The 22,749-nt window shown below is 48.1% G+C and overlaps 2 protein-coding genes across 2 annotated transcripts in view; one reads left to right on the top strand and one right to left on the bottom strand.

Annotated features, from left to right (window-relative positions):
* The first annotated feature begins 10,552 nt into the window (after positions 1-10,552).
* TMEM121B (transmembrane protein 121B) lies at positions 10,553-16,290 on the top strand. Its single transcript, XM_054035415.1, has one exon. It carries the CDS (start codon positions 10,738-10,740, stop codon positions 12,175-12,177), a length of 1,440 nt encoding a protein of 479 aa, XP_053891390.1. The 5' UTR covers positions 10,553-10,737; the 3' UTR covers positions 12,178-16,290.
* An 852-nt stretch (positions 16,291-17,142) lies between these two features.
* Positions 17,143-22,749, bottom strand: part of IL17RA (interleukin 17 receptor A) — a 46,362-nt gene continuing 40,755 nt past the window's right edge. The window contains exons 12-13 of the mRNA XM_054035402.1: positions 22,599-22,628; positions 17,143-21,941 (exon numbers count right to left, since the gene is read on the bottom strand). Coding sequence (XP_053891377.1) covers positions 20,434-21,941; positions 22,599-22,628 — 1,538 coding nt within the window. The 3' untranslated portion in view covers positions 17,143-20,433. The remainder of the gene's footprint in view (positions 21,942-22,598; positions 22,629-22,749) is intronic.

The raw sequence follows: 22,749 nt of genomic DNA, 5'->3' as shown, positions 1-22,749 counted from the left end.
CTGGTGCTTTTACCTTAAGGATGAAATAGGCTTGCATAGGAAGTGCTGGGTGGTACCTCATAATGATGGGCAATTACTCTGTTAGGCTTGGAAGAGAAAGTAAGCAGGCCTGCTTAGGCAGAGTCTCTTGCTGGGACAGAATCCTAGAATATCAGGGTTGGAAGGGACCTCAGGAGGTCATCTAGTCCAACCCCCTGCTCAAAGCAGGACCAATTCCCAACTAAATCATCCCAGCCAGGGCTTTGTCAAGTCTGACCTTAAAAACCTCTAAGGAAGGAGATTCCACCACCTCCCTAGATAACGCATTCCAGTGCTTCACCACCCTCCTAGTAAAAAAAGTTTTTTCTAATATCCAACCTAAACCTCCCCCACTGCAACTTGAGACCATTACTCCTTGTTCTGTCATCAGGTACCACTGAGAACAGTCTAGATCCATCCTCTTTGGAACCCCCTTTCAGGTAGTTGAAAGCAGCTATCAAATCCCCCCTCATTCTTCTCTTCTGCAGACTAAACAATCCCAGTTCCCTCAGCCTCTCCTCATAAGTCATGTGCTCCAGCCCCCTAATCATTTTTGTTGCCCTCCGCTGGACTCTTTCCAATTTTTCCACATCCTTCTTGTAGTGTGGGGCCCAAAACTGGACACAGTACTCCAGATGAGGCCTCACCAATGTCGAATAGCGGGGAATGATCATGTCCCTAGTCTGTAACAGTGCATGGGATTCTTCCGTCCTAAGTGCAGGACTCTGCACTTGTCCTTGTTGAACCTCATCAGATTTCTTTTGGCCCAATCCTCTAATTTGTCTAGGTCCCTCTGTATCCTATCCCTACCCTCCAGTGTATCTACCACGCCTCCCAGTTTAGTGTCATCTGCAAACTTGCTGAGGGTGCCATGCCCTCCTCCAGATCATTTATGAAGATATTGAACAAAACCGGCCCCAGGACCGACCCCTGGGGCACTCCACTTGAAACCGGCTGCCAACTAGACATGGAGCCGTTGATCACTACCCGTTGAGCCCAACGATCTAGCCAGCTTTCTATCCACCTTACAGTCCATTCATCCAGCCCATACTTCTTTAACGTGCTGGCAAGAATACTGTGGGAGACCGTATCAAAAGCTTTGCTAAAGTCAAGGAATAACGCATCCACTGCTTTCCCCTCATCCACAGACCCAGTTATCTCCTCATAGAAGGCAATTAGGTTAGTCAGGCATGACTTGCCCTTGGTGAATCCATGCTGACTGTTCCTGATCACTTTCCTCTCCTGTAAGTGCTTCAGAATTGATTCCTTGAAGACCTGCTCCATGATTTTTCCAGGGACTGAGGTGAGGCTGACTGGTCTGTAGTTCCCCGGATCCTCCTCCTTCCCTTTTTTAAAGATGGGCACTACATTAGCCTTTTTCCAGTCATCCGGGACCTCCCCAGATCCCCATGAGTTTTCAAAGATAATGGCCAATGGCTCTGCAATCACATCTGCCAACTCCTTTAGCACCCTCGGATGCAGCGCATCTGGACCCATGGACTTGTGTTTGTCCAGTTTTTCTAAATAGTCCCGAACCACTTCTTTCTCCACAGAGGGCTGGTCACCTTCTCCCCATACTGTGCTGCCCAGTGCAGCAGTCTGGGAGCTGACCTTGTTCATGAAGACAGAGGCAAAAAAATCATTGAGTACATTAGCTTTTTCTACATCCTCTGTTACTAGGTTGCCTCCCTCATTCAGTAAGGGGCCCACACTTTCCTTGACTTTCTTCTTGTTGCTAACATACCTGAAGAAACCCTTCTTGTTACTCTTAACATCTCTTGCTAGCTGCAACTCCAAGTGTGATTTGGCCTTCCTGATTTCACTCCTGCTTGCCTGAGCAATATTTTTATACTCCTCCCTGGTCATTTGTCCAATCTTGCACTTCTTGTAAGCTTCTTTTTTGCATTTAAGGTCAGCAAGGATTTCACTGGTAAGCCAAGCTAGTCGCCTGCCATATTTACTATTTTCTACACGTTGGGATGTTTTTTTTTTTCCCTGCAACCTCAATAAGGATTCTTTAAAATACAGTCCGCTTTCCTGGACTCCTTTCTCCCTCATGTTGTTCTCCCAGGGGATCCTGCCCATCAGTTCCCTGAGGGAGTCAAAGTCTGCTTTTCTGAAGTCCAGGGTCTGTATTCTGCTGCTCTCCTTTCTTCCTTGTGTCAGGATCCTGAACTCGACCATCTCATGGTCACTGCCTCCCAGGTTCTCATCCACTTTTGTTTCCCCTACTAATTCTTCATGGTTTGTGAGCAGCAGGTCTAGAAGAGCTCTGCCCCTAGTTGGTTCCTCCAGCACTTGCACCAGGAAATTGTCCCCTACACTTTCCAAAAACTTCCTGGATTGTCTGTGCACCGCTGTATTGCTCTCCCAGCAGATATCAGGGTGATTAAAGTCTCCTATGAGAACCAGGGCCTGCGATCTAGTAACTTCTGCTAGTTGCCGGAAGAAAGCCTCGTCCACCTCATCCCCCTGGTCTGGTGGTTTATAGCAGCCTCCCACCATGACATTACCCTTGTTGCTCACGCTTCTAAACTTAAGCCAGAGACACTCAGGTTTTTCTGCAGTTTCATACCGGAGCTCTGAGCAGTCCTACTCCTCTCTTAGGGTAGGTCTATACTTACCTCCAGGTCCGGCGGTAAGCAATCGATCGTCTGGGATCGCTTTATCGCATCTTGTCTAGGATCGATCCTGGAAGTGCTCGCCGTTGACGCCGATGATGGTCAGGGTGCCTGAAGCCTAGAGTGGGTGCCCTTGGTGGACCATAGAGGGGGGAATACAAGTGCAGTTGCTCTGACCTGCGACACTGCTTGCCTGACACAAACATGGACTAGCCCCTGTTGAGAAGGTGAGTGGAATTACGCAAGACTAACACTAAGCAACCTAGTCCTTCTCCCAGCGAAGCCAGGGGCAAAACTCTGCTTGACTTCAACAGAAGTAGGATTGGGCTCCCAATCTGTGGAAACCTTCAGCTTGTAATAGTCAAGGAGCAGTTTGGGTCTGTTTCATCTGTTCAAAACTCTCCCATTCATTCCACCAAAAGTGACTGTTCTATTCAGCATCCATGCACAAAGCCCATGGGTCCTCTGGCAGCTGGCTGAGATTGAGCAAAAGAAGTATTGCTTCAGAATGTTGGGCAATCCTGAGTGTTGATTGGCTGAGGTGGTCACATGCTTTTAAGCATAAATTTGGCATCTTCTATCTGGCCTCCATATTGAATGCTTAGCCTAACCATGAGGTTCATCTTTTTCCCCCTGGTGGTAGGGATCTAGGTTAGGCTGTGGAAGCTGGTGGAAGTTCTACTAGAAGTCACTACTGAAGCAACTAACTGACAGAAAACTGGATGCCTCAGAAGACTGACAATGGGATGCAGAGCCTTGCAGCTTTAGCTGAATGATTCAAATCAGCCTTTCATGAACATATCAAATCTCGTGCACCCCCCCTCCTAAAAATGAATATTTCTGGGGATTTTCTCCCTTACTTGAGCATAAATTATAGTGATCCTGGAAATATATATATATTTTTATGACAAGTTTATTACACACTATTTATCATTACATTATTCATTTTATTACATTATGAAAATGGCAATACTCTAAGATTTCACTTTTGTAGCTCATCTCACTTCGATTAAGCCTCCTACATGTTTCATCAAGGAGTACCAGACATGAAACAGCATGAAGATATTTAAGAAGCCAACTCAAATAAAGAGTTCCTCCTACAAGCATTCGGGTTTTGAGCAGTCCAGGCAAACCATGCACGACTACAACAAAGCTTAAAGTTGTTCTGCCAGAAAGTCATGGATACGGGGCTCGGACTGCTGGCACCCAGGATCCCTAGGGATGGCTTTGTCCGCCATTACAGAATTTTTTTCTGAGAACCCCTTGATACATTTTGCAAACCCCCAAGGGTTCATGAACCTCAGTTTGGGAACCACTGGCTTATGTTAACAGTGACTGCAAGTTGTTAATAGCAGAAGCCTGTTCAATGGCCTTTATTAAATTAGTCTTGTCCTAGTAGACAAGAATCTTAAAAACTAAAAACATCATCACTGTTGACAGTAAGCAACCTCTTGTGGGACTGGCAAGAAAAAGCATGACCGTGAAGCCTGAACTTGTCTCCCATCCCTAGAAGCAGGCCTCCTGTATCTGGGTTGAGGCACATTGGCAAGGCTGTGGAGGAAACTTCCAGCAAGGGCAGCGGTAGTGCATCTGTTACGTAGATAAAGAGAGGAATTTAGTGTTATGCCCCTACCTTTCACAAGCAATAAATTCACTCTAATGTAATAAAACAAAGACTGGTAAGAGAAAAAAAAATTCCCGCTAGTTAAATAGAATGGATAAAATGAGAGAGCTGGCCTTTTTACTTTCATTTTTTGCCTCGGCCTAGGATCAATGCTAAAACACCCGCCAGGGCTGTTATGACCCTGTTTAACTAGGTAATAACAGTTTAACTAGGTAACAAATTGCTACATGTATGTACTGTCTGCAGTGGTTCCCAAACTTTAACAACCTGTCAACCCCTTTCACTAAAATGTCAAGTCTCGCGAACCCCCTCCTAAAAATGAATATTTCCAGGGATTGTCTCTTTTACCTGAGTATAAATTATAAAAGCAGTGATCTTGGAAATATAAAATTTGTTTTTAATGACATGCTTATTACACACTATTATTAATTATTTATCATTACAGTATTTTTATTACATTATGAAAACGGCAACACTCTTCCAAGATCTCACTTTTGTAGCTTGTATCACTTTGGATAAACCTGTTATAAGACAAGGCTCCTATGGTTCATCAAGGAGTATCAGATGTGAAACAGCATGAAGATATTTAAGAAGCCAACACAAAGAGTTCCTCCTACACAAGCATTCGGGTCTTGAGCAGTCCAGGCAAACAACGCACGACTACAACAAAGCTTTAACTTGTTCTTCATAATAATTTTAAAAACAATACTAGCTGCCTATTTAATTTTAAAAACAGCAAAAAATATCCATCTCCCTTTCCAATTCTTATAAGGAGTCTTGAAGTTTAAATCTTCTCAGTATGATAGATAGGCTTGCTTTGATCTACTTAGCTCTTGGAAGTCCAGGGGCTCCAGGCTGCTGCCCCGTGCTGCCAGGGGTCCCTAGGGACAGCTCTGTCCGCCATTAGGGAATTTTTTCTTGCAAATCCCCTGCAACATTTCACAAACCCCAGTTTGGGAACCACTGGTCTATAGCAAAATGACTGTACCCATGAATTTACAGTACAGAATGAGCACTTTATGACATATTTTCAGTGTCTGAAATAAATTGAAATGTCTCTGTATTTTATTACTGGCCTGGTGAAACTGTTCTACCTAAGGCTAGAGATGTCCATCCTGCACATTTGAATTGATCAGATAACTGCAGTGTCAAATGTGCATCACAGAATCACTGTTCAGTGTTCCCATCCCACGCTTGCTGCATTTTAAATGTGGCTTAATGTGATTCCTCTAATTCAAACTCTCAGAATTCAATGTAGCCTCTTCCATTTTCCCCTCAAGCTCCCAATTTCTGACAGGGCTTGAGAGACATAATTAGGATTTTAGCACCTGGTCTTTACTTTTGACATGTTTTGTCTAATTTCCCAGAAGTAAAACAGCTAGTTTGTTTCCTCTTGAATTTTGCCAAAAACAATTGCCCCTTGCCAAAGCCAGGCCCTCCCACTAAAGAGGGATGGGGGAGAGGGGGAGGGCTTGTGGGGCCCTCTGCTTCCTACTTCCCAAATCATTGTGAAGCCTGAACACGGTAATTTTGAGGCAGTTGCAGAATCTCTTTTATTAAAACCTGCTTGCAGCTGTTGGCTTCAGTTGGGTTTGGTATCAGTTTTAATCGGACACCCTAGCCATTATTTTTAAAGTTGCTGAAAATGGAGGAGATAGGCATGGAGGTTATTTAAAATTTAGTCTATGTGCTTCATTGCTACTGTTGCTTGCTTTTAACTGTTACCACCTCCATGTGCTGCACCAGGCATTTTGTGATATACTGGATCACCAGGGAAACAGCTCATTGTATTTCATCCTGCGGTGCTCAAGGATTTGCCCACAGATGTATTTTGCTTTTTGAGACTGAGAATGCCATTTTTATTTTTCCCACATATAAGCAGGCGATTTGGCCCACCGTAGTAGGGGAATTTCTCGATGTACGCAGTACCTCGGCTGAACTGAGTAACAAAAGGATCTGAGTCCTTGGCCAACAGCCTCTTGCACAAGGGTTTTCACTAGGTCTCTTATTAGTACCACCTTTTTAGTCTTCCTGTTTACTTACCCCCAGAATGGTAATTGGAGTGTTCCTCATAGTAGCCAGGTATATGGGACAAATAATGCTCTGATAAATAGCAGACCACAAGTCCCAAAAGCTTTGGGAAACAAAACTCCAATCAAAAGGCAAAAATGATCTATGCACTGGAGGCAATACCTTCAGGGTAGCTAAATGAATATAGCCAACACATGGTACCCATAGCACAGCCAAGTGCATTGCTGAGAACATCCAGATGCCTTTGGTGCAGCCATCAAGACAACACAATTACCTCAAACAACACTAGTGGTATATGGAGCAACCCGTCCATAAACTATTGCATAGTGGGTGAGGACTGGTGCCCCGAGATTTTCAGAGTGCCAGCTGAATTCACAACCCATGCAACTGGTAGAACTAATACACAGGTCTCACTGTTCAAAGTATAATAGCTAGCAACATTAAAAGCAATAGAGAGAGATTTATTGGGTCAAAAGCTCTTGCTTTTCAATAGGACCCTGTAGACTTCTGAAGAATCATCATCAAGCCTGTCAGCGAAACAAGTGTCAGGGTGTCAACCTGAGAAAATTCATGCTCAGGTGGGTAAACTTACCCTAATCTGAAGGCAAAGATCCAATACATTAGACAGCGGTGCTAACATTATACCTAGGCTGTCTGAAAAACAATGCTGCCAAGAATAGTTATGGTTAGTGACAAAACCTTGGCTCCATCCCATCTGATCTGCAGAGCTCCTGAACCAACAGGATCGGAGGGAATATACAGAGGTTCTCCTGATTCCAGTCAAAGTACGACACTGTGTCATGTTTGCTCTCAGAACTGGAGACAATTGTGAGACTCAGGTGAGACTTTCGCCCCTTACAGCACACATAATGCCCAACTGAGAGCTAACTAAGACATTTGTGTCAGTGTACAAAATTGTTCAAAGAATCTGCCTGGACATAGTTTATTCTACAGAGTCCACAAACCTTGAAAAGGCTAGCGAACAAAGTGACCATCCAAGTCCACTATCTGGAAATAATACTTTTGATTTAAGGGAGGTGAGAAGGGGGTTGGACTAGATGACCTCCTGAGGTCCCTTCCAACCCCGATATTCTATGATTTTATGAATTCCATGATAAGCATGTGTTACTTTTGCCTTTTACATCTTGAATGACCAGAACCATAAGTATCTCAGGTATAAGTACTATCAAGAATTGGTGGTATCTTTTATAATCAGTCATATGGTGGCCACAGACACAACCTGGATAAAAGGTATTACCCAGTTACACTATTATGGCATCTGTTTATGGACCAAAGTTCAGCTACAACATGAATACAGATACCTGCATGACTATGCTGACATTTGAGGTACAAGAGATCAGGATACCAGGGTTTGCTCCCTTTTTAAAATTGCTGCTAATAGATGGATACTCGTAACTAGTTGGCCTGATATAACAGAGTTTGTCTCATTAAAATAAGTGATTGATATACTGCCAATGTCATCTTATAGGCAGCAATTTTTCACCTGCTGCATGGCTGAGGAAAAGCACTACTCACCAGTAATCCCAAGCAACTGGTGTCCTTTATCTCAGTTGAGGATCCCAAACATCTAGGGACTAAAAACCACTTTTACTGATGCTGGACACTTCAGGCAAGTGGTATACTGGTCACTAATGCCAAAATCTTGACTCAGTGTCCCCAGAACTATCTCAGTATGCCGTATATAACGGGCAGACCACTTCATCAAGTGATTCACCAGAGATCATGGTGAACCTCAGCTTGGATGGATCTGGGGACCTTAGTGACACTCATGTTGTGCACCCAATGACTTCTGATTCACTAGAGTCAATGATGTCAGAACCTTGGCACTAGCTTGCATAGAGCTGGCTACTTTGCTGCCATGTCTTTGGTACAGGCACCTTGGCACCAAGCGATGATGGCCCAGAGGAATCTGGGGACCCTGGAGCTGTGTTGACTGTGCCAGAATCTGAGTGCTAGGCTCAGTCAGCTGGATAAAATCCAGGGACCAGGCCACTGCTTAAGCCAAGGACACAGCCACTTAAGCTAGCAGAACTCTAAAGCCTATGCTGGACTTACACATTGCCAGACTTAGTCGAATGGGCCTGGGGAGACTCCCTCAACCATAAGGGTTTGTGAGGTGGTCCTCTTGCATCTGTGGGTTCAGATGATACTCATGCTGGCTGGGTAACATTTCCTCTTTGTCTAGATAAAGAAATTTGTAGTACTGTATTTGCCAAGCTAACTAACTAGACCAAAAATAGTCCTAAGAGGGCAGAAGAAAAGAAAGAAAGAAAACTGATGAGGAAGAGTGTCAGCTCACTGCACCTTCAGCGGTTACAAAGAAACTGAGCAGTGGTTGGGGACACTCCCCCTGCCACCCTTTACCACCCTGGGTAGCCTTGTGGAGGGGTGAGGGGCCCAATGACCACTGTAGGCCAGAAGATTCCACAGTTGGAGGCGTCAATCCCCATAAGTGTGACTATGCAGTGGCTACACAAAGAAAAAACATACATATTAGCGCAAAACAGAGCATGGAGGGAGGGGCAGAATGTGGTGTGCATGACCTGCTCACTTTCTGGGCAGAAAAACTGAGTTTGGCCTTCCATTAAGGAGGCTTGAGCTAGGTGAAATCCTTTACCGTGTGTCTTCAAATGAAATGTTGCAGCAGTCGTGTAGGGAAGAGAAACTCGGGTAAACCCACTATTTACTTGGGAAATATGGCGTTTACTTGACGCACTTCTTTCTGTAACCACTAAACCACTTCCTGGCAGCTCTAAGGTGCCTTCTTTTTCCCTTCACCTATGAGCAAATGCAGCAGAACCTGGGGTGGGTCATTGCTCCAGACAGATTTCAGAGTGCCTGTGGGCTATACAAGTAATTTAAGACAAGCTTGTCATGTGGTTGCTCTGACAGTTATACCAATATTTGCAGTGATATGTTCAAGGCGCCAATCCTTTGTACAGCAGAACAAGGCTGGGGACCAGGTCACATCCGTGCTTCAACCCAGCTCTAGTGTCAAACCTAAACCAAGTATCAGTCCAACAACCAGTTCAAGCTCTTTTACTGACACGGCTGATGTTGGGTTACCATCGTTGGTCAGGACACAAATGATCTCAAAGCACTAGAAAGCTTCCAGAAGAGGCAGCTGCCCTTGGGCTAAGGATTTCTTGGGCAAAAACAAAAATGCAGCATGTTGGTGCAAAAATTGTGATAGAAAGCATCTGTGCTCCCAGACAACCTGGAAATAGTATCGGGGGTAGCCATGTTAGTCTGTATACACAAAAACAAGGAGTCTGGTGGCACCTTAAAGACTAACAGACTTATTGGCTGACTTCATCCATCTGCAGTAAACTATCATCAATGAGCACAGATATCTTAAGGAGAATTGGTTTAGCAGCCTCAGCTAGGAAGGACCTGCCTAGGGTCTGGCACCAAAAGAAGGTGAAACAACATGGATTTATCAACCCTGTGTACTTCCAACCCTCTTATATGGATCTGAAACATGGACGTCGCTTAAACAATATAGCAGGAGGCTAGAGTTATTTCATAAGCATTGCCAGCAGTGACTACTGGGTATAAGATGGTTTGACTTTCTATATCAGTAATAGGGCTGTAGCATTGAGAACTGGCCTCAAGAGGCTTGAAGTCATGCTTGGCCACCACCGGCAGGCCCTTTTTGGTCAGCTGCCTTCCTTGGAGACAAAGTCCCTGCATGTTGAGCGCTGAAAATCAGACTGAGGTCAGTAGGGGATAGGACTGGCAGTGGTCATGCGGTCAACCTGGCTGCACCAGATCAATATTAACCCTGTGGCGCTCTTAAGGCCCTAGCCGTGGCACTAGGGACTTCCGCTGTCTGTCTATTGTCATGTGGCTATGGGATCTCAGCCCTAGTGACAGGGGTACCTATTGGCAGTGGCACGTGTATGCAGTCAAGGGGAGGAGGCATTTGCTAATTGAGGATTGGGCCTGGTGCTCATTACAGACCAAGGGGAGCAATTTGCAGCGTTTGTGCTCCCAGCCCAGCCAGGTGGGGGGTTCCTCTCCCCGGGGGCTGAGGCTGTGACCCTGGGCTCAGCACACACTTCTGCTCTGGGCTGCACAGCCTCTCTCCGCTCCAGCCCACGCACCCACCCACCCAAGCTGCCGGAGAAGGCTCAGCCTTGCTTCAGCTTCCCCGCCACTCACTCGGGGAGTCTCCTCGTTCCGCCTCTCCCCGCCCCCCGCGGGCCCCCTCGCAGCTCCCCGCCTCTCTCGCGCGTGGAGCCGCCGCTGCTTTCTCCGGAGTCCGCTTCTCGCCCGTGGAGCAGCTCCGGGATTGCGGCGGATCCAGGCCGGGGCTCCGCTCTCGCTGGCCCCCTCCAGCCCCTGGCCCAAACCCTCGGTGCCGCCGGCCGGGGGGCGCGGCCGGGGCCCGGGCCCCTCGCTCTGGGGCCGGGGAGGACAATGCACCGAGCTGTCTCCAACCAGCGCTCGGGCTCCTCCTCCTCCTCCTCCGGCTCCTTCCAGCCGCCGCCGCCGCCACCCGCTCACCCCGCCGCCGACCTGCAGCCCCTCTTCCTGGGCGGCCGCAGCCGGCGCGTGTCGGGCTCCAGCTCGGGCTCGGCCCGGGCCCGCAGCAGCAGCAGCAGCGGGGGCGAGGAGGAGGAGGAGAGCATCAGCAAACCCCTGGTGCCGGCCCCGGCCGCCCCGGCCCCCGCCGCCTCCTCCCCGGCCTCCAGCAGCAGCAGCAGCTCGGGCTGCAGCATGACGGCGGGGGAGCTGTACGGGGGCGCGGGCCCGGCCGGGGCGGCGGCGGCGGCGGCGACCGCCGGAGGGCTGCTGTGGCCGGGCGGGGGCTCCGGCGGGTCGCGCTGGGGCTACAAGGCGCTGTCCCTGGTGCTGCTGCTGGGGCAGGGCGCGCTGCTGGACCTTTACCTGATCGCCGTCACCGACCTCTACTGGTGCAGCTGGATCGCCACCGACCTGGTGCTGGCGGCCGGCTGGGGCATCTTCTTCTGCCGCAACAGCCGGGCCCGGCGCCGGGAGCGCCCCCCGCCGGGTCACCCTCCGCCCCCGCCGCTGCACCCGCTGCTGCTGCACCCCCCGCACGGCGGCCGGGGCGCGGGCCGGGCTGGGGGCCCCCTGCGGGGAGGGGACTTCGCCTACGCGCACCTGGCCTGGCTGATCTACTCCATCGCCTTCACCCCCAAGGCGGCGCTGATCCTGGGCACCTCCATCCTGGAGCTGATCGAGCTGCGCCTGCCGCTGGGCACCACCGGCTTCCGCGTCACCCTGGCGCTCTCCGCCCCGCTGCTCTACTGCCTGCTGCGGGCCATCGGCCCCGACGGCGCCGGCCAGCTGCTGCTGCCGCCCCAGCCCCCGCCGCAGCACCGCGCGGCCGCCGCCTTCCTGGCCACCTGCCTCGACCTGCTGGACAGCTTCACCCTGCTGGAGCTGGTGCTGCAGCCCGGCCGCCCGGCCCCGCTGCCCGGCCCGCTGCGCTACCTGCTCATCGCCGTCTACTTCCTCTGCCTGGCCTCGCCCGTGCTCTGGCTCTACGAGCTCAGCGCCGCCCGGCCGCCCGGCGCCGCCCGCCTGGCCCTGCACCTGCTGCTGCCCGCCGGGCTGCTGGACGCGCCGCTGCTCGCCCTGCGCTGCCTCCTGCTGCTGCGCTACCAGCAGCCGCTCTCCATCTTCATGCTCAAGAACCTCTTCTTCCTGGCCTGCCGCGGCCTCGAGGCCATGGAGACCTGCTGCCTGCTCCGCCCCGCCGCCGGGGGCGCCAAGTACAGCGCGGCCCCTGGCCCGGGCCCCGGCGCCGCCCAGCTCAGCCACTGCATCTCCGAGAACGACATGGGGCCCCACGGCTACGTCAACACCCTGGCGGTCAGCGCCCAGAACTGAGCGGGGGCGGGGGGCCGTGGAGCCGCCCGACCTCTGCCCCCACCCACCTCTCTCCCCTCCCCGGCCAGGAACCCTCGTCTCACCCCTACTTACCTGCACCCAGGAACCCTGCCCCCCCAGCCCACTCCTCTATTCACCTGCCCCCTCCAACCCCACTTTGCCACCTAGTAACACCTAACCCTAAGCAGTGGGGATGGACAGAGGGCTTAATTTTACCAGACCTTACCTCCATCCTTTGCCCTTCATACCCAGACCCCAAGCCCTCGCCTCTACATAACCAGCACTGACCTCTGCACTTACTACCAACCTCCTTGCTTCTGTACCAGTATTATGGCTGGTCACATAGTGCTGAGGGGAAAGGAGGTTACCCCCATACCTATCCTCGCCCCCTAAATTCTACCCTTTTCCTAATCTTGTGAGCTCGACTTTCCAGAACTGAGGGGAGAGGGAAATTACCCAGCTAAACCTGCTCCCTGGCCACCCTCATGAACTCAACTTCCTTACACAGACAGGGGAGATCCACACGCCCCTGCCTCCTTCCCAGCCTTGAGAGCTGGTCAGGTTCTCTTTACTCTTCCCCTGTCTCTGAGAGGCCTCCTAACACTACTGCCTATGGGGACTGGGGAATAAAGAGGGGGCTACCCACCTCCCGGAGATCACAGGGTAGAGGGAGGTTCCCCAACCATCCCCTGCCTTACCTACCTACCACTCGAAACTGGTCAGATTCTCCATACCAGTCCTTTGCTCCTGACAGGCAAAGCTGCTCCCCATGCAGCTGAAAGTCACAGAGCAATACTGCCATTACAGTAGGGGAAGTTATTCATCTCCCTGGCAGAACTGCTCTGCCTGCTGCTCAGGGTCCTCACATCACTGACATTGCAATTAAGAGCAGGTGAGGGACACAGGTTTTTTTTTAGTTTAACACCTCATTTCTCTTTCCCTTTTCCCTGAACAAATCCATCCGTGGAGTCTACCCAGAGATCATACTTACTATCCCTAGGGAATAAAGCAGAAGCTTTTCCCAGGAAAGTTTGTGCCATATCATGTTTGCATCATGTCCTCAGTCGCAACGGGGGTTTCATTGTTTCTTCATTATTCCTCAGCACCTAAGTAATGGAGACCAGTGGACAGTTTTGACAGCTCCTGATGGTCATGATGAGAGACTTTAGCAGAGACTAAGTGGTGATGAGACCTGGCTCCTTGCATGTACATGACCACAAAGAGGAGGTTTGCTTTTAAGCTTGTATCCTGCAAAAGTACCATCTCTGTTTTCCACCCACCGAGGTGAAATGAGGAAGAGACTTTGAACCCCGAATTGGGGGAGTTTCTCAGAATAGGGTGATGACCAGCAAATGTAAAGGGGAGCCATCCTGGGAGCCACCCTTCCCCTTGTTGAAAATGTCTACCTCTGTGCTTGAATCTTGTTGCATCTTGTGCTCACTTTATATGTTAAAGACACAAGTGAGTCTGAAACGGACATGGCTCAGGGCCTAAAGCCCCTCCAGATTGAGATGTTTATTTCCGGTGAGAACAGGGTCAACTGCTTGTTCAAGCAGCAGCATCTGTGTGTTGGGGGTCTTGTTTTTCTGTGGATATGCATGTTTTAAGGATCAGTGTTTATTTCTTATGTGGATAATAAGGGCACCCTCCATTGAGATCAGACAGGCTGGGAAGATTGGCTGTAGGTAGGTGGACACTCTACCCCTAGAGCTGAGGATGCAGCCTGTGAACTGTTCCCCTCTATCCCAGCAGGAGAATCTTGGTGCTGCTTGGAGTGGAGTAGGTGCTGACCCTCATTTAATTTGCAGACATGGAAAGTGAAGTGCTACAATGAGCTCCCTGTGAACGAGTCCCAGGGTGTATCTCACAGTGTTCTCCATGTGCATGGGGGAAAGGGTTGAGGGTAGAGGAGTCAATTGTAAAGCAATTGGTCTTGTTGAAATGCAGCTGTCCTTAATTTTTAAAGTTCCATGAATCAGTTTGGCCCAGTTTAGGGCATGACCCGTTACCCATCTGTAGCTGCATCTGGAACCAGTAGAACTGAAGTAGGACCAGCCAGGGTTTGAAGGGTAACTTGTCCTCTTCACAGCTCTTTGATAGGATTGCATTCCTGGAGGAAGGGTTATAATCCCCTCCTGCCTAGTTAGAAGAGGGAACAAAGTGCAACCAACCACTATCCAAAGCCTGTGCTGGACTTATACACCACACTTGGGACTTTCCCCATACATGTACATACATTCCTCCCTTCAACCCTTGGACTTCAGTGGAAGTCATGGCACTAGAACCAGAACTGCTGCCACTACCTCCCTGCTCTCAGAGCAGGGTAGATGTCCTACTCTCTAAGACACTGTTATTACAAAATGTTTACAGGATGAGGACTTTTCCCTCTGCTTCCCATGGGTGGAACTGTATAATTGCCATTAGGCTCTTCTGACCCTAGCACTATGGCAGCCCCCAGCTCTGGCTCAGAAAGGGTAGGTCTAAAGTGTCCATCTGTTAGAGCTGCAGCTGCTGGGGTGATTAGCTTGGGAAGAACAGGCAGGGGGAGATGTAGCTGCAAAGAACTAGGCTTAACTTTCCCATGAGTGCTTTATTTTTATCTGAGCCCTGAACACAATGCTTGTTAAGGGCAATTGTTAATTCTGGCCCGTGGCCTTCTCTTCAGTAACTTTTTATTTGTCTGGACAATCTTGGTGCTGTGAGTGACTGTGATTGTAAAACTAAGTACTGTGGACTTTTCCTCTGTGACCTGAGATATGTCAAGGGGATGCTAGCTTCTTGGCCAAAAGAACGAACTGGCAGGTGTGCCTGCATGCACATAGGGATTCCCCCAACAAAATAGTCAATATTAAACAGAAAACTAACATACTCAAAGAACAAACCAATGTACCATTCACACAGTAATGAATCAGTACCCTAAACTAAGAGTACTCCACTCCCTGTAGTCAAACAGCCACGTTGTAGAGTAGACCAATTTACCAAAAAGAGATGGAGAGAAAAGCTGCCTTAGCCAGAACTAAACCTTGCTGTTCTTACTCATGCTAAACTCACATACAAAACATGAAGAATTTAGCCCCCCTGAGTCACTGGCACATATTCATACAGCTCAGACAGTAGAAGTCACAGCAGAATTGTTAATATAACTCTGACTTTGATACTACTTCACCGTAGATATCAATTGCAATGGAACTGCTGTTTCAACAGCAAGTGCCTTCCCCCCCCTCCCCCAGACAGACACTGGTGTGAAAATGGCATATTGGACATTTAAGTATTCAGATGGCAGGTTTTTTTAAATCTAGTATCAACATGACAAGATTTTATAAGCAGTGCATTACTCTTAAGGTTACATTTGTTCTCTGATTCACAGTCGAGTTGAGCCTACTGAAGAGATCCAGAATATATATATATTTTGCTATAGATTGCTCTGTAGAAGTTTTATTCTCTTTAGTATATGGAGTTGTTCCTAGTACCTGCCATTGTGTCCTGACCTCCTCCCACCGCCAACCTAATTAGCAGCAGTTTGGCAAACAAGCAGCTTTGTTAGTATATCTGACTTGACGGAAGCACCTTGAAATCAAAATTGGCAGCTGTATTACCACTTATGAAACAATACCTAAATATTAAAGCTCTTACCTTTCTTTTCTGTTTATAAGCCTGTCATAGCTTTCTGCAACTCCCCTCTCTTTAACCCCCTCACCTTGTTCTGCTGAGCGAGTATATTCACAATTTGAAAATTGTCCCCACCCCACCTTCTATGCAGGCCCCCTTCTCTGCCTACATTAATTATTGGCTTAAGTGAATAATTTTGCTAAAACACAACCTACCATATGAAGATAAAGGCCTCTAAGCATCCATTCTGTCATACACAAGTGTGCAGATTACCCCTGCACCAGAATTCAACTGGTTAGGGGAGGGGTTGTTCTGTCCATGCCCCTCACTTAAGAGACTAGCAAACAGTAAGAGGTGATCACCCGAGGGAGGGGAAAATGAAATTAGAGAAAAGGTACAGCCTGTGGCACAAGGCAGCTTGGCATCCCCACTAGCCTCAATCTGAGTTTGTATTTTTTAATAAATGAGATTGTTCTTAAAATAAAATTAGACATTTGTGACCAAGTGTGTGTCTTTCCCTTTGAGTTTCTTATCAGTGTATTGATATGGGTATTGCAGGGCACGTTTACATTAAAACGTTCACTCAAACTATTTGCCCTCCCCATTTGATTACTTAAAAGCGACAATGGATTTTCTTCAACCTTCACTTCCTCACTCAGAGCCAAACGAGAAATTTCAACCCAAAAGGACAACTACTTGAGAAGGGTATAAGCAAGTCAAGAACACAGTTCAGGCAGCACTTGTATTCTGAGCTCAGCACATTTTAAGATATTTCTTGAAAAGGACTTACCAAAACAAACAAAAACCATACAGGTAATTGTGAAGTCTTCATGGGCTTACAATGAAGCAAAAGCATTAAAAAAAGGCACCTCCGGCACCTTTACTTTCCCCATCTAAGAGCAGTAACACTTATTTCCCCCTCAGTGGCCATAGGGCTAAATGTTTGTAGAGCATGTTGAGCCCAGTGCTCTTTATTTGTTTAGCCCCAACCCACATGTTTGGTCCTATACAAAACATAAAATGAAGACAGCTCCTGGTCCCCAGCATTGTTATTTGCAGGAACTTTTCTGTTTGCTGCTTTGTGGCTGTACAGGCACAGATAGACAGTTCCGGATGCTGATGGTCCTACATTCAGCCAACCAAATCCCACAGACAAATTCTGACTGCTGATGGCGAGTATGGTTGTGAGGAAGACAACTTTCAATGAGGGGTTTCCCTCCCGCTCCCTTGTCCCAGGTGGCCACCCCTGTTCCTGAACATTTTGGCATTTAATGACTGGCTCAATTTCATACTTCAGTGCTTTGTTTTGCGTTCAAGGGGGAAGTGTTCTGCATAGGTGAAGATCAAATGAAGGAGGACATTCTAGGTCCTTTAATCATTTCAGTGTGAGCATCTTCTGAAAGTATATTATTCCTTTAATTAAAAAAGAAAATTAGAAAAAAACAAGATACAATCAGTTATAAAAATACATCATTGTATTGGTTGCATAGGCAGAAATGGCAATGTGGAGTAATAGCTACTCAAAACTTTCATTTGAAAAGCCAATGTATAAATCATAGAAAAACAAAATACTTGAAGTTGTTCAGATGTAATCAGCATAGGCTGAAGAAAATCAATTAGCCATCTCAGGAATGAACAAATGCTTCATGTAAATGCAAGACATAAGTTTACATCTTGTTGTTCAACATGTGCAATTAGCAAGGTGGAAAGGCAGGAGTCTTGTATGATCCCAAAATGGGAGAGGAAAAAAATGCAGTTTGGATTGGGGGCTTTTACTCCTCAAAAAGCCATTCCCTGATTGGCTGAGTTGAACAAGCTGCCACAGTGCATGGGGTAATCTCCAGCTTTAAATAGGTTTACTTTTCTATCTAGCTGATCCCACAAGGGACAATGCTGGATTGTTCACTACAGAGAGTGTTCTCCTAGTTTGTTAAAACCAGTTTTGAAATCTCTCAACTGATGAAGTTTCCAGCACTACTTGTGGGAGATGACTCTGCAGTCTCCACTACTAGGAAATGTTTTTCTATGTTTAGCCTGAACTTCCTTTGTTCAAATTTACGTTAATACTAATTACATCTCCAGAGATCATCTTACATTGGTTTCACTCCAGCATCCCTCACTTGTTGGTTATATTCCCCACGCTTAGGCAACATATGTTCAAGCTATGCATACTATAGGGCTGTCAAGTGATTAGAAAAATTAATTGCAATTAATTGCAGTTTAAATCACACTATTAAACAATAATAGAATACCATTTATGTAAATATTTTTGGGGGGTTTCTATATTTTCAAATATAGGAGCAGGGCTGGGGGCTCTGGGTTTCCACCCCGCTCGGTGCTTCAGCCTCCCTTGCATGGGCAGTGTGTGAACCGCTGGCCGGGGGAGGCTAGCCCTCAGCCCAACCCCTTCTGCCTGAGGCCCCCCTCCTGCCCCACTGGAGCCGAGCCCCTCCCACCTTGGCCACCATCCCAGTCCTGCCCCAGGCTAGCCCTCTAGCCCCAAAGGAGCATCAGCAGGGGGGGCGGCTCCAGCCCTGGAACACTGGGAAGGTGGGTAGTGCACAGCCCCAGCCCCCACCTTTCCCAGAGTGCGGGTGGCCGCGGCACGCCCCACCCCAGAGTGCGGGAAGCCAGACCAATGGGGGCTGGAGGACTGGAGCAGCACGCGGGGAGCAATGGTAAGCAGGGGTTGGGGCCACGCCTGGCTGTTTGGGGAGGCAGAGCCTCCCCCAGCCTATGCAACCTGCTGCCCATGCCCCCTCAGAGCACAGGGCTACAACCCTCCTGCCACCTGGGAAGCCGTGGGCTGGGACTTCTTCAACCCCTCCCCCACTGCCTGGGGAGCTGCACTCTGGGGCTCCTTTAATCCTTCCCCTGCTGCCCGTGGAGCTGCAGGCTGAGGCTTTTTCAGCTCCCCTGCCACAGGCTTAACATGTTAATTTTGTTTTCAGTTAATCACAGCCATTAAATGTGATTGACAGCCCTGTTTACTACTACATTTTTCTTCCAAACAGTCTTTCAGACCCTTAATTGTGTTTACTGCTTTTCTCACCCTATCTCCAATTTGAAATCTTCCTGATTTTGAGATGCCCAGAAATGAACACAATATCCTGGTTGGAACTATCAGTGCAACAGAAAAAACACATTTCCTCCCTGATCTATGATGTGAAGACCATCTGCAGCCCCAAAGCACATTATTTTTTCTGCTGTAATTACACTGCAAGCTCCTCTCCCATTTTCTGACCACCAAGCTTACATTTCTTTTGGCGCTGCTGCTTTTCAAGTGCCTTCCACGCATCATGGGTTGAGGGGAAAGTACCAAGGAGACAAAACTACCCACTTAAAAATGTTCATCCCAATTATTGCTCAGCACCCTGCTATGCTGCTTAATGGCCAGGCAAGTCTGGCAATGCCAACATGTGTAATGCATTAGACAATCCCAGCACTCAGGTACCACCACAAGTGGGTCTCCTGGTATCTGTCATCACTAGGGCCCTATCAATTTAATGGCATGAAAAACACGTCATGGACTGTGAAATAAGCCCTTTCCTGTGAAATCTGATGTCCCCTTGTTCCTAGGAGCACCCCAGCAAAGGGGGCTCCTAGCTCTTGGTGGACAGGGGAGGGACAGGACTTGTCCATCTCCTCCTGCACAGCTGCTCTGGGGAGGGGGGTGGGGAAGAGACCAGACCCAGCTGCAGGTGCCTCCACCTGCTGTAGGGTGCTCTCTGGGACTGGGCAGCAGCCCCAGAGGTTCCTGCAGCTGGAGGAGGCTTGTGGAGTTGTGTCCGATCTGCCATGTGCTGCTAGGAGCACCCCAGCCAAGAGGGCTCCTAGCTCTGGCTGTGCAGGGGAGGGACAGTCCAGCTCTGAAGGCAGCACAGAAGTGAGGGTGGCAATCCCAAGACCTCCCCTACAACAGGTTTGCGACACCCCTCCCCCCCAACACACACAAATTGCTTTGGGTCTGGACCCCCACAGTTACAACACTGAAATTTCAGATTTAAACATCTGAAAATGTGAAATTTACCAATCTTCAAATCCTGTGGCCATGAAATTGACCATAATGGACAGTGAATTCGGTAGGGCCCTAGTCATCACTGGTTGTGATCTGAGGTATAAATTACTTACTACAGCATTTACAATAAAGCTTAGCTAATAAACTGATATCAGAATCAGAGTCTTTATCCTCTCCTCCATAACTGTGACTTTAGTCCTCTACAATAAGCTGGAATGATGGTGTGACAGGCATCCTGAGAGATGCAGCCTGATGGACCACAATAATGTGCCTGTAATTAGTTCACAGTGGATTCTACACACAGTAGATTTCTTATGGAGTAACAGATTTAGTACCAGTTCTTCCACAGCACATGCAGGGGACTAACATTGCTGTCATCTTCCTCCATTCAGAGATAGATTGGGAGGTAACAGTTGTGTTCTAAGAGGTATAGGTAGGTGGACCATACTGTATTCACTTGGCAAGTCTGCCTCCGGGTGATATGCATCAGTTAGAGATTTCCTACTGATTAGAACATAGGACCCTTGTTTTACAAGGATGAGGAGACTGCTTGAAGAAGAGTGCTGAAATTATACACACTACCACCCTCCAGCCCTATTTTTCAAATGGGATGGTCCTGGACAGAGAGTCTAAGAGTCCGCTGCACAATGACCTGTGTCCATCATCCCACCCATGTGCTCCCAGACAGATTTCTGCTGAATTTCCTGGAAAAGCAGCTTCTGTTGGAGGCTCTTTAGACTGTCCAAGACCTCTGGAGAGAGATACTGAGAAGGTATCTTGTTTTCCTGTTCTTGGTCCTCCTCTTCCTCTTCCTCCACCAGATCATCAGGAGGCAAAGGGGAACATCTGGAGATGTAGCCCTGGTCTGATTGCACTGACTGTCTCTGATCTTTGCATGGGTTATTGAAAGCCACCTGCTGCTGCTGCTCTTCAGCATCTTCTTGACGGAGAGATGGCTCAGAAGGAATGATGCTTTGCTGGTAAAGAGAGTACATTAACCCCTCCAGCTGCTGCCTCATTTCATTTGGGAGGTGGTCTGCAGATCTCTGGTTGTCTGATGATGGGACACCAAAATCATCATGAAGGATGATGCTGTTCCTCATTGGGACACTAGTCTCCAGCAGAGGGATTCCTTCCATCCAATCTGTGTTGGTCAGCACCTGATGACTAGTTGCATTTTTACCTCCTGTAATAGAAATTGGCTCCACCATCTGAACTGGAGGTGCCTGATCCATGGGAATTGTCAGGGTCTGGGAAGCTGGATTCCCCTGTGGATTAAGCTGAAGCTGCAGTTTAAAATTTCCACCCTCATCTTCATTCACATGGAGGCTAACTGCACAACAGCCATTGGGATCAGGCTCTTGAACATGCAGCTGCTGTTTTATAATTACATCTCCATTACCCGGCATGAATTCTTCCAGTATTTCCTTGTCCAGAGACTCATCTTCTGAACATGTGTTCTCTCTCTCAAACCAATCAGGGTACTTTGCCTGCCATTCCTGGAATGTCTGTACTGCCTCCTTCAACTTCCAGCCATTGGAGTTTTCAGCGTAGTTTTCAGCGGTGAGCTCCTGGATTTGATGGATCCGCCCTGGTTCAAACTTCTCCATATCCTGGATCAGAAAGTAAATGTCCTCAAACCTGTCCATCAGCTGGTACTTGGATGTGACATTGAATGGGTCAGGAATATCCTTATCCTCACCTATGCCCTCAAAATAGCAGACTATGTACATGCCAAAACAAGCTGACTTCTTGAAGTCTGGCAGGATCAAATTCAAGGCTGGAGTGAACATGTCTCCAGTAGGCTGCCTTTGATCTTGCTTGAGAGAGACAGCTGTTCCCTCCTTCCCAAGCATAGCCTGCCATTTGGCCCGGGTGCCCCGAGAACACAAAATGATGATCTTTGAAGATAGTTCTTCCATTTCTTTTTTCTGTCGAGTAAGCCAGGGTAAGGCCCCGATCTCTGAAATCTGACGCTTTTCCAGCAGATCCAGGACTACCTCAGTACCACAGACTGTGATCAAGAACTGGGCAAACTTCAGTACCACATCTACATAGAGTGGGTGGTCAGCAGAGTACACAATCCAAACCTTCCGGGGCCTCAGGGATGGTGGAGTCAGCTGTGGAGGTAACAGCTCTGAAAAAAGGTGAAAAGAGTACAATTGTTCATTCCAATAACATTTGCTGAAGCAGTATCTGGGTAATCCAGAAGCAATTAGCTGACCAAGGACAGACCAGATGGATAAATACAACATGGCAAGATCCAACCTCCACAAAGCCAGAGACATGGCCCCTCCTCCCTCTCCTGATGTTCTACCACAAGCAAAAAAAAGAAAGAGTGCGCTCTCAGCCACCATTTTATTCTAGTGAAAAAGCCAAGCAACTCTAAAAGCCCTCCTCAAGCCTGCAAGCGAAAGCTGAGCTCCCTGTCCTGACAGGTCCCCAAGCAATCAAGCTTAGCTCTAGGACACACAGATGGACAAATGTAGTCACAGTCCATTCTCATCTCATTTGCAGATCCGTAGTTTCTAAAGGATTTCATTAGATAAAGCAGCAGCCCCCTGGGGGAAGGCAAAAGCTTCACACCTGGGTTGTTCTCTGTCCAAGGCTGCTAGTGTCCCATAAGTCCCTTTTGGTTAAAGAGAACAGCTTTAAAGTTGCAGAGCAATCTTTTGGTATCAAGAAACATCAATAGCAAATTAATCCTAGTATAGACTCCAAAGGGCAGTTAAGGCAGGTTCCTAGAATGTGCAGCATGAAGGGACTCTCCTACAGCATAGAAAGTATCTCTTACCATGGCTGCTATAATTCCTGTGCTGGCGGCCTGAAAGAGAAAAAAATACATGGTCAAATCTAAAGAAATTTGAATTATGTTTTTAGATTGTGCCCTTCAAAGGCCAGAAAGCAAACACCTTACAGTGGGCTGAAGGAAAAATTTGTACTGG

Source organism: Malaclemys terrapin, chromosome 1, assembly GCF_027887155.1.
Source record: "Malaclemys terrapin pileata isolate rMalTer1 chromosome 1, rMalTer1.hap1, whole genome shotgun sequence".
NCBI lineage: Eukaryota > Metazoa > Chordata > Testudines > Emydidae > Malaclemys > Malaclemys terrapin.
The sequence above is the reverse complement of the archived record's forward strand: the minus strand, read 5'-3'. Positions and strand labels throughout refer to the sequence as shown.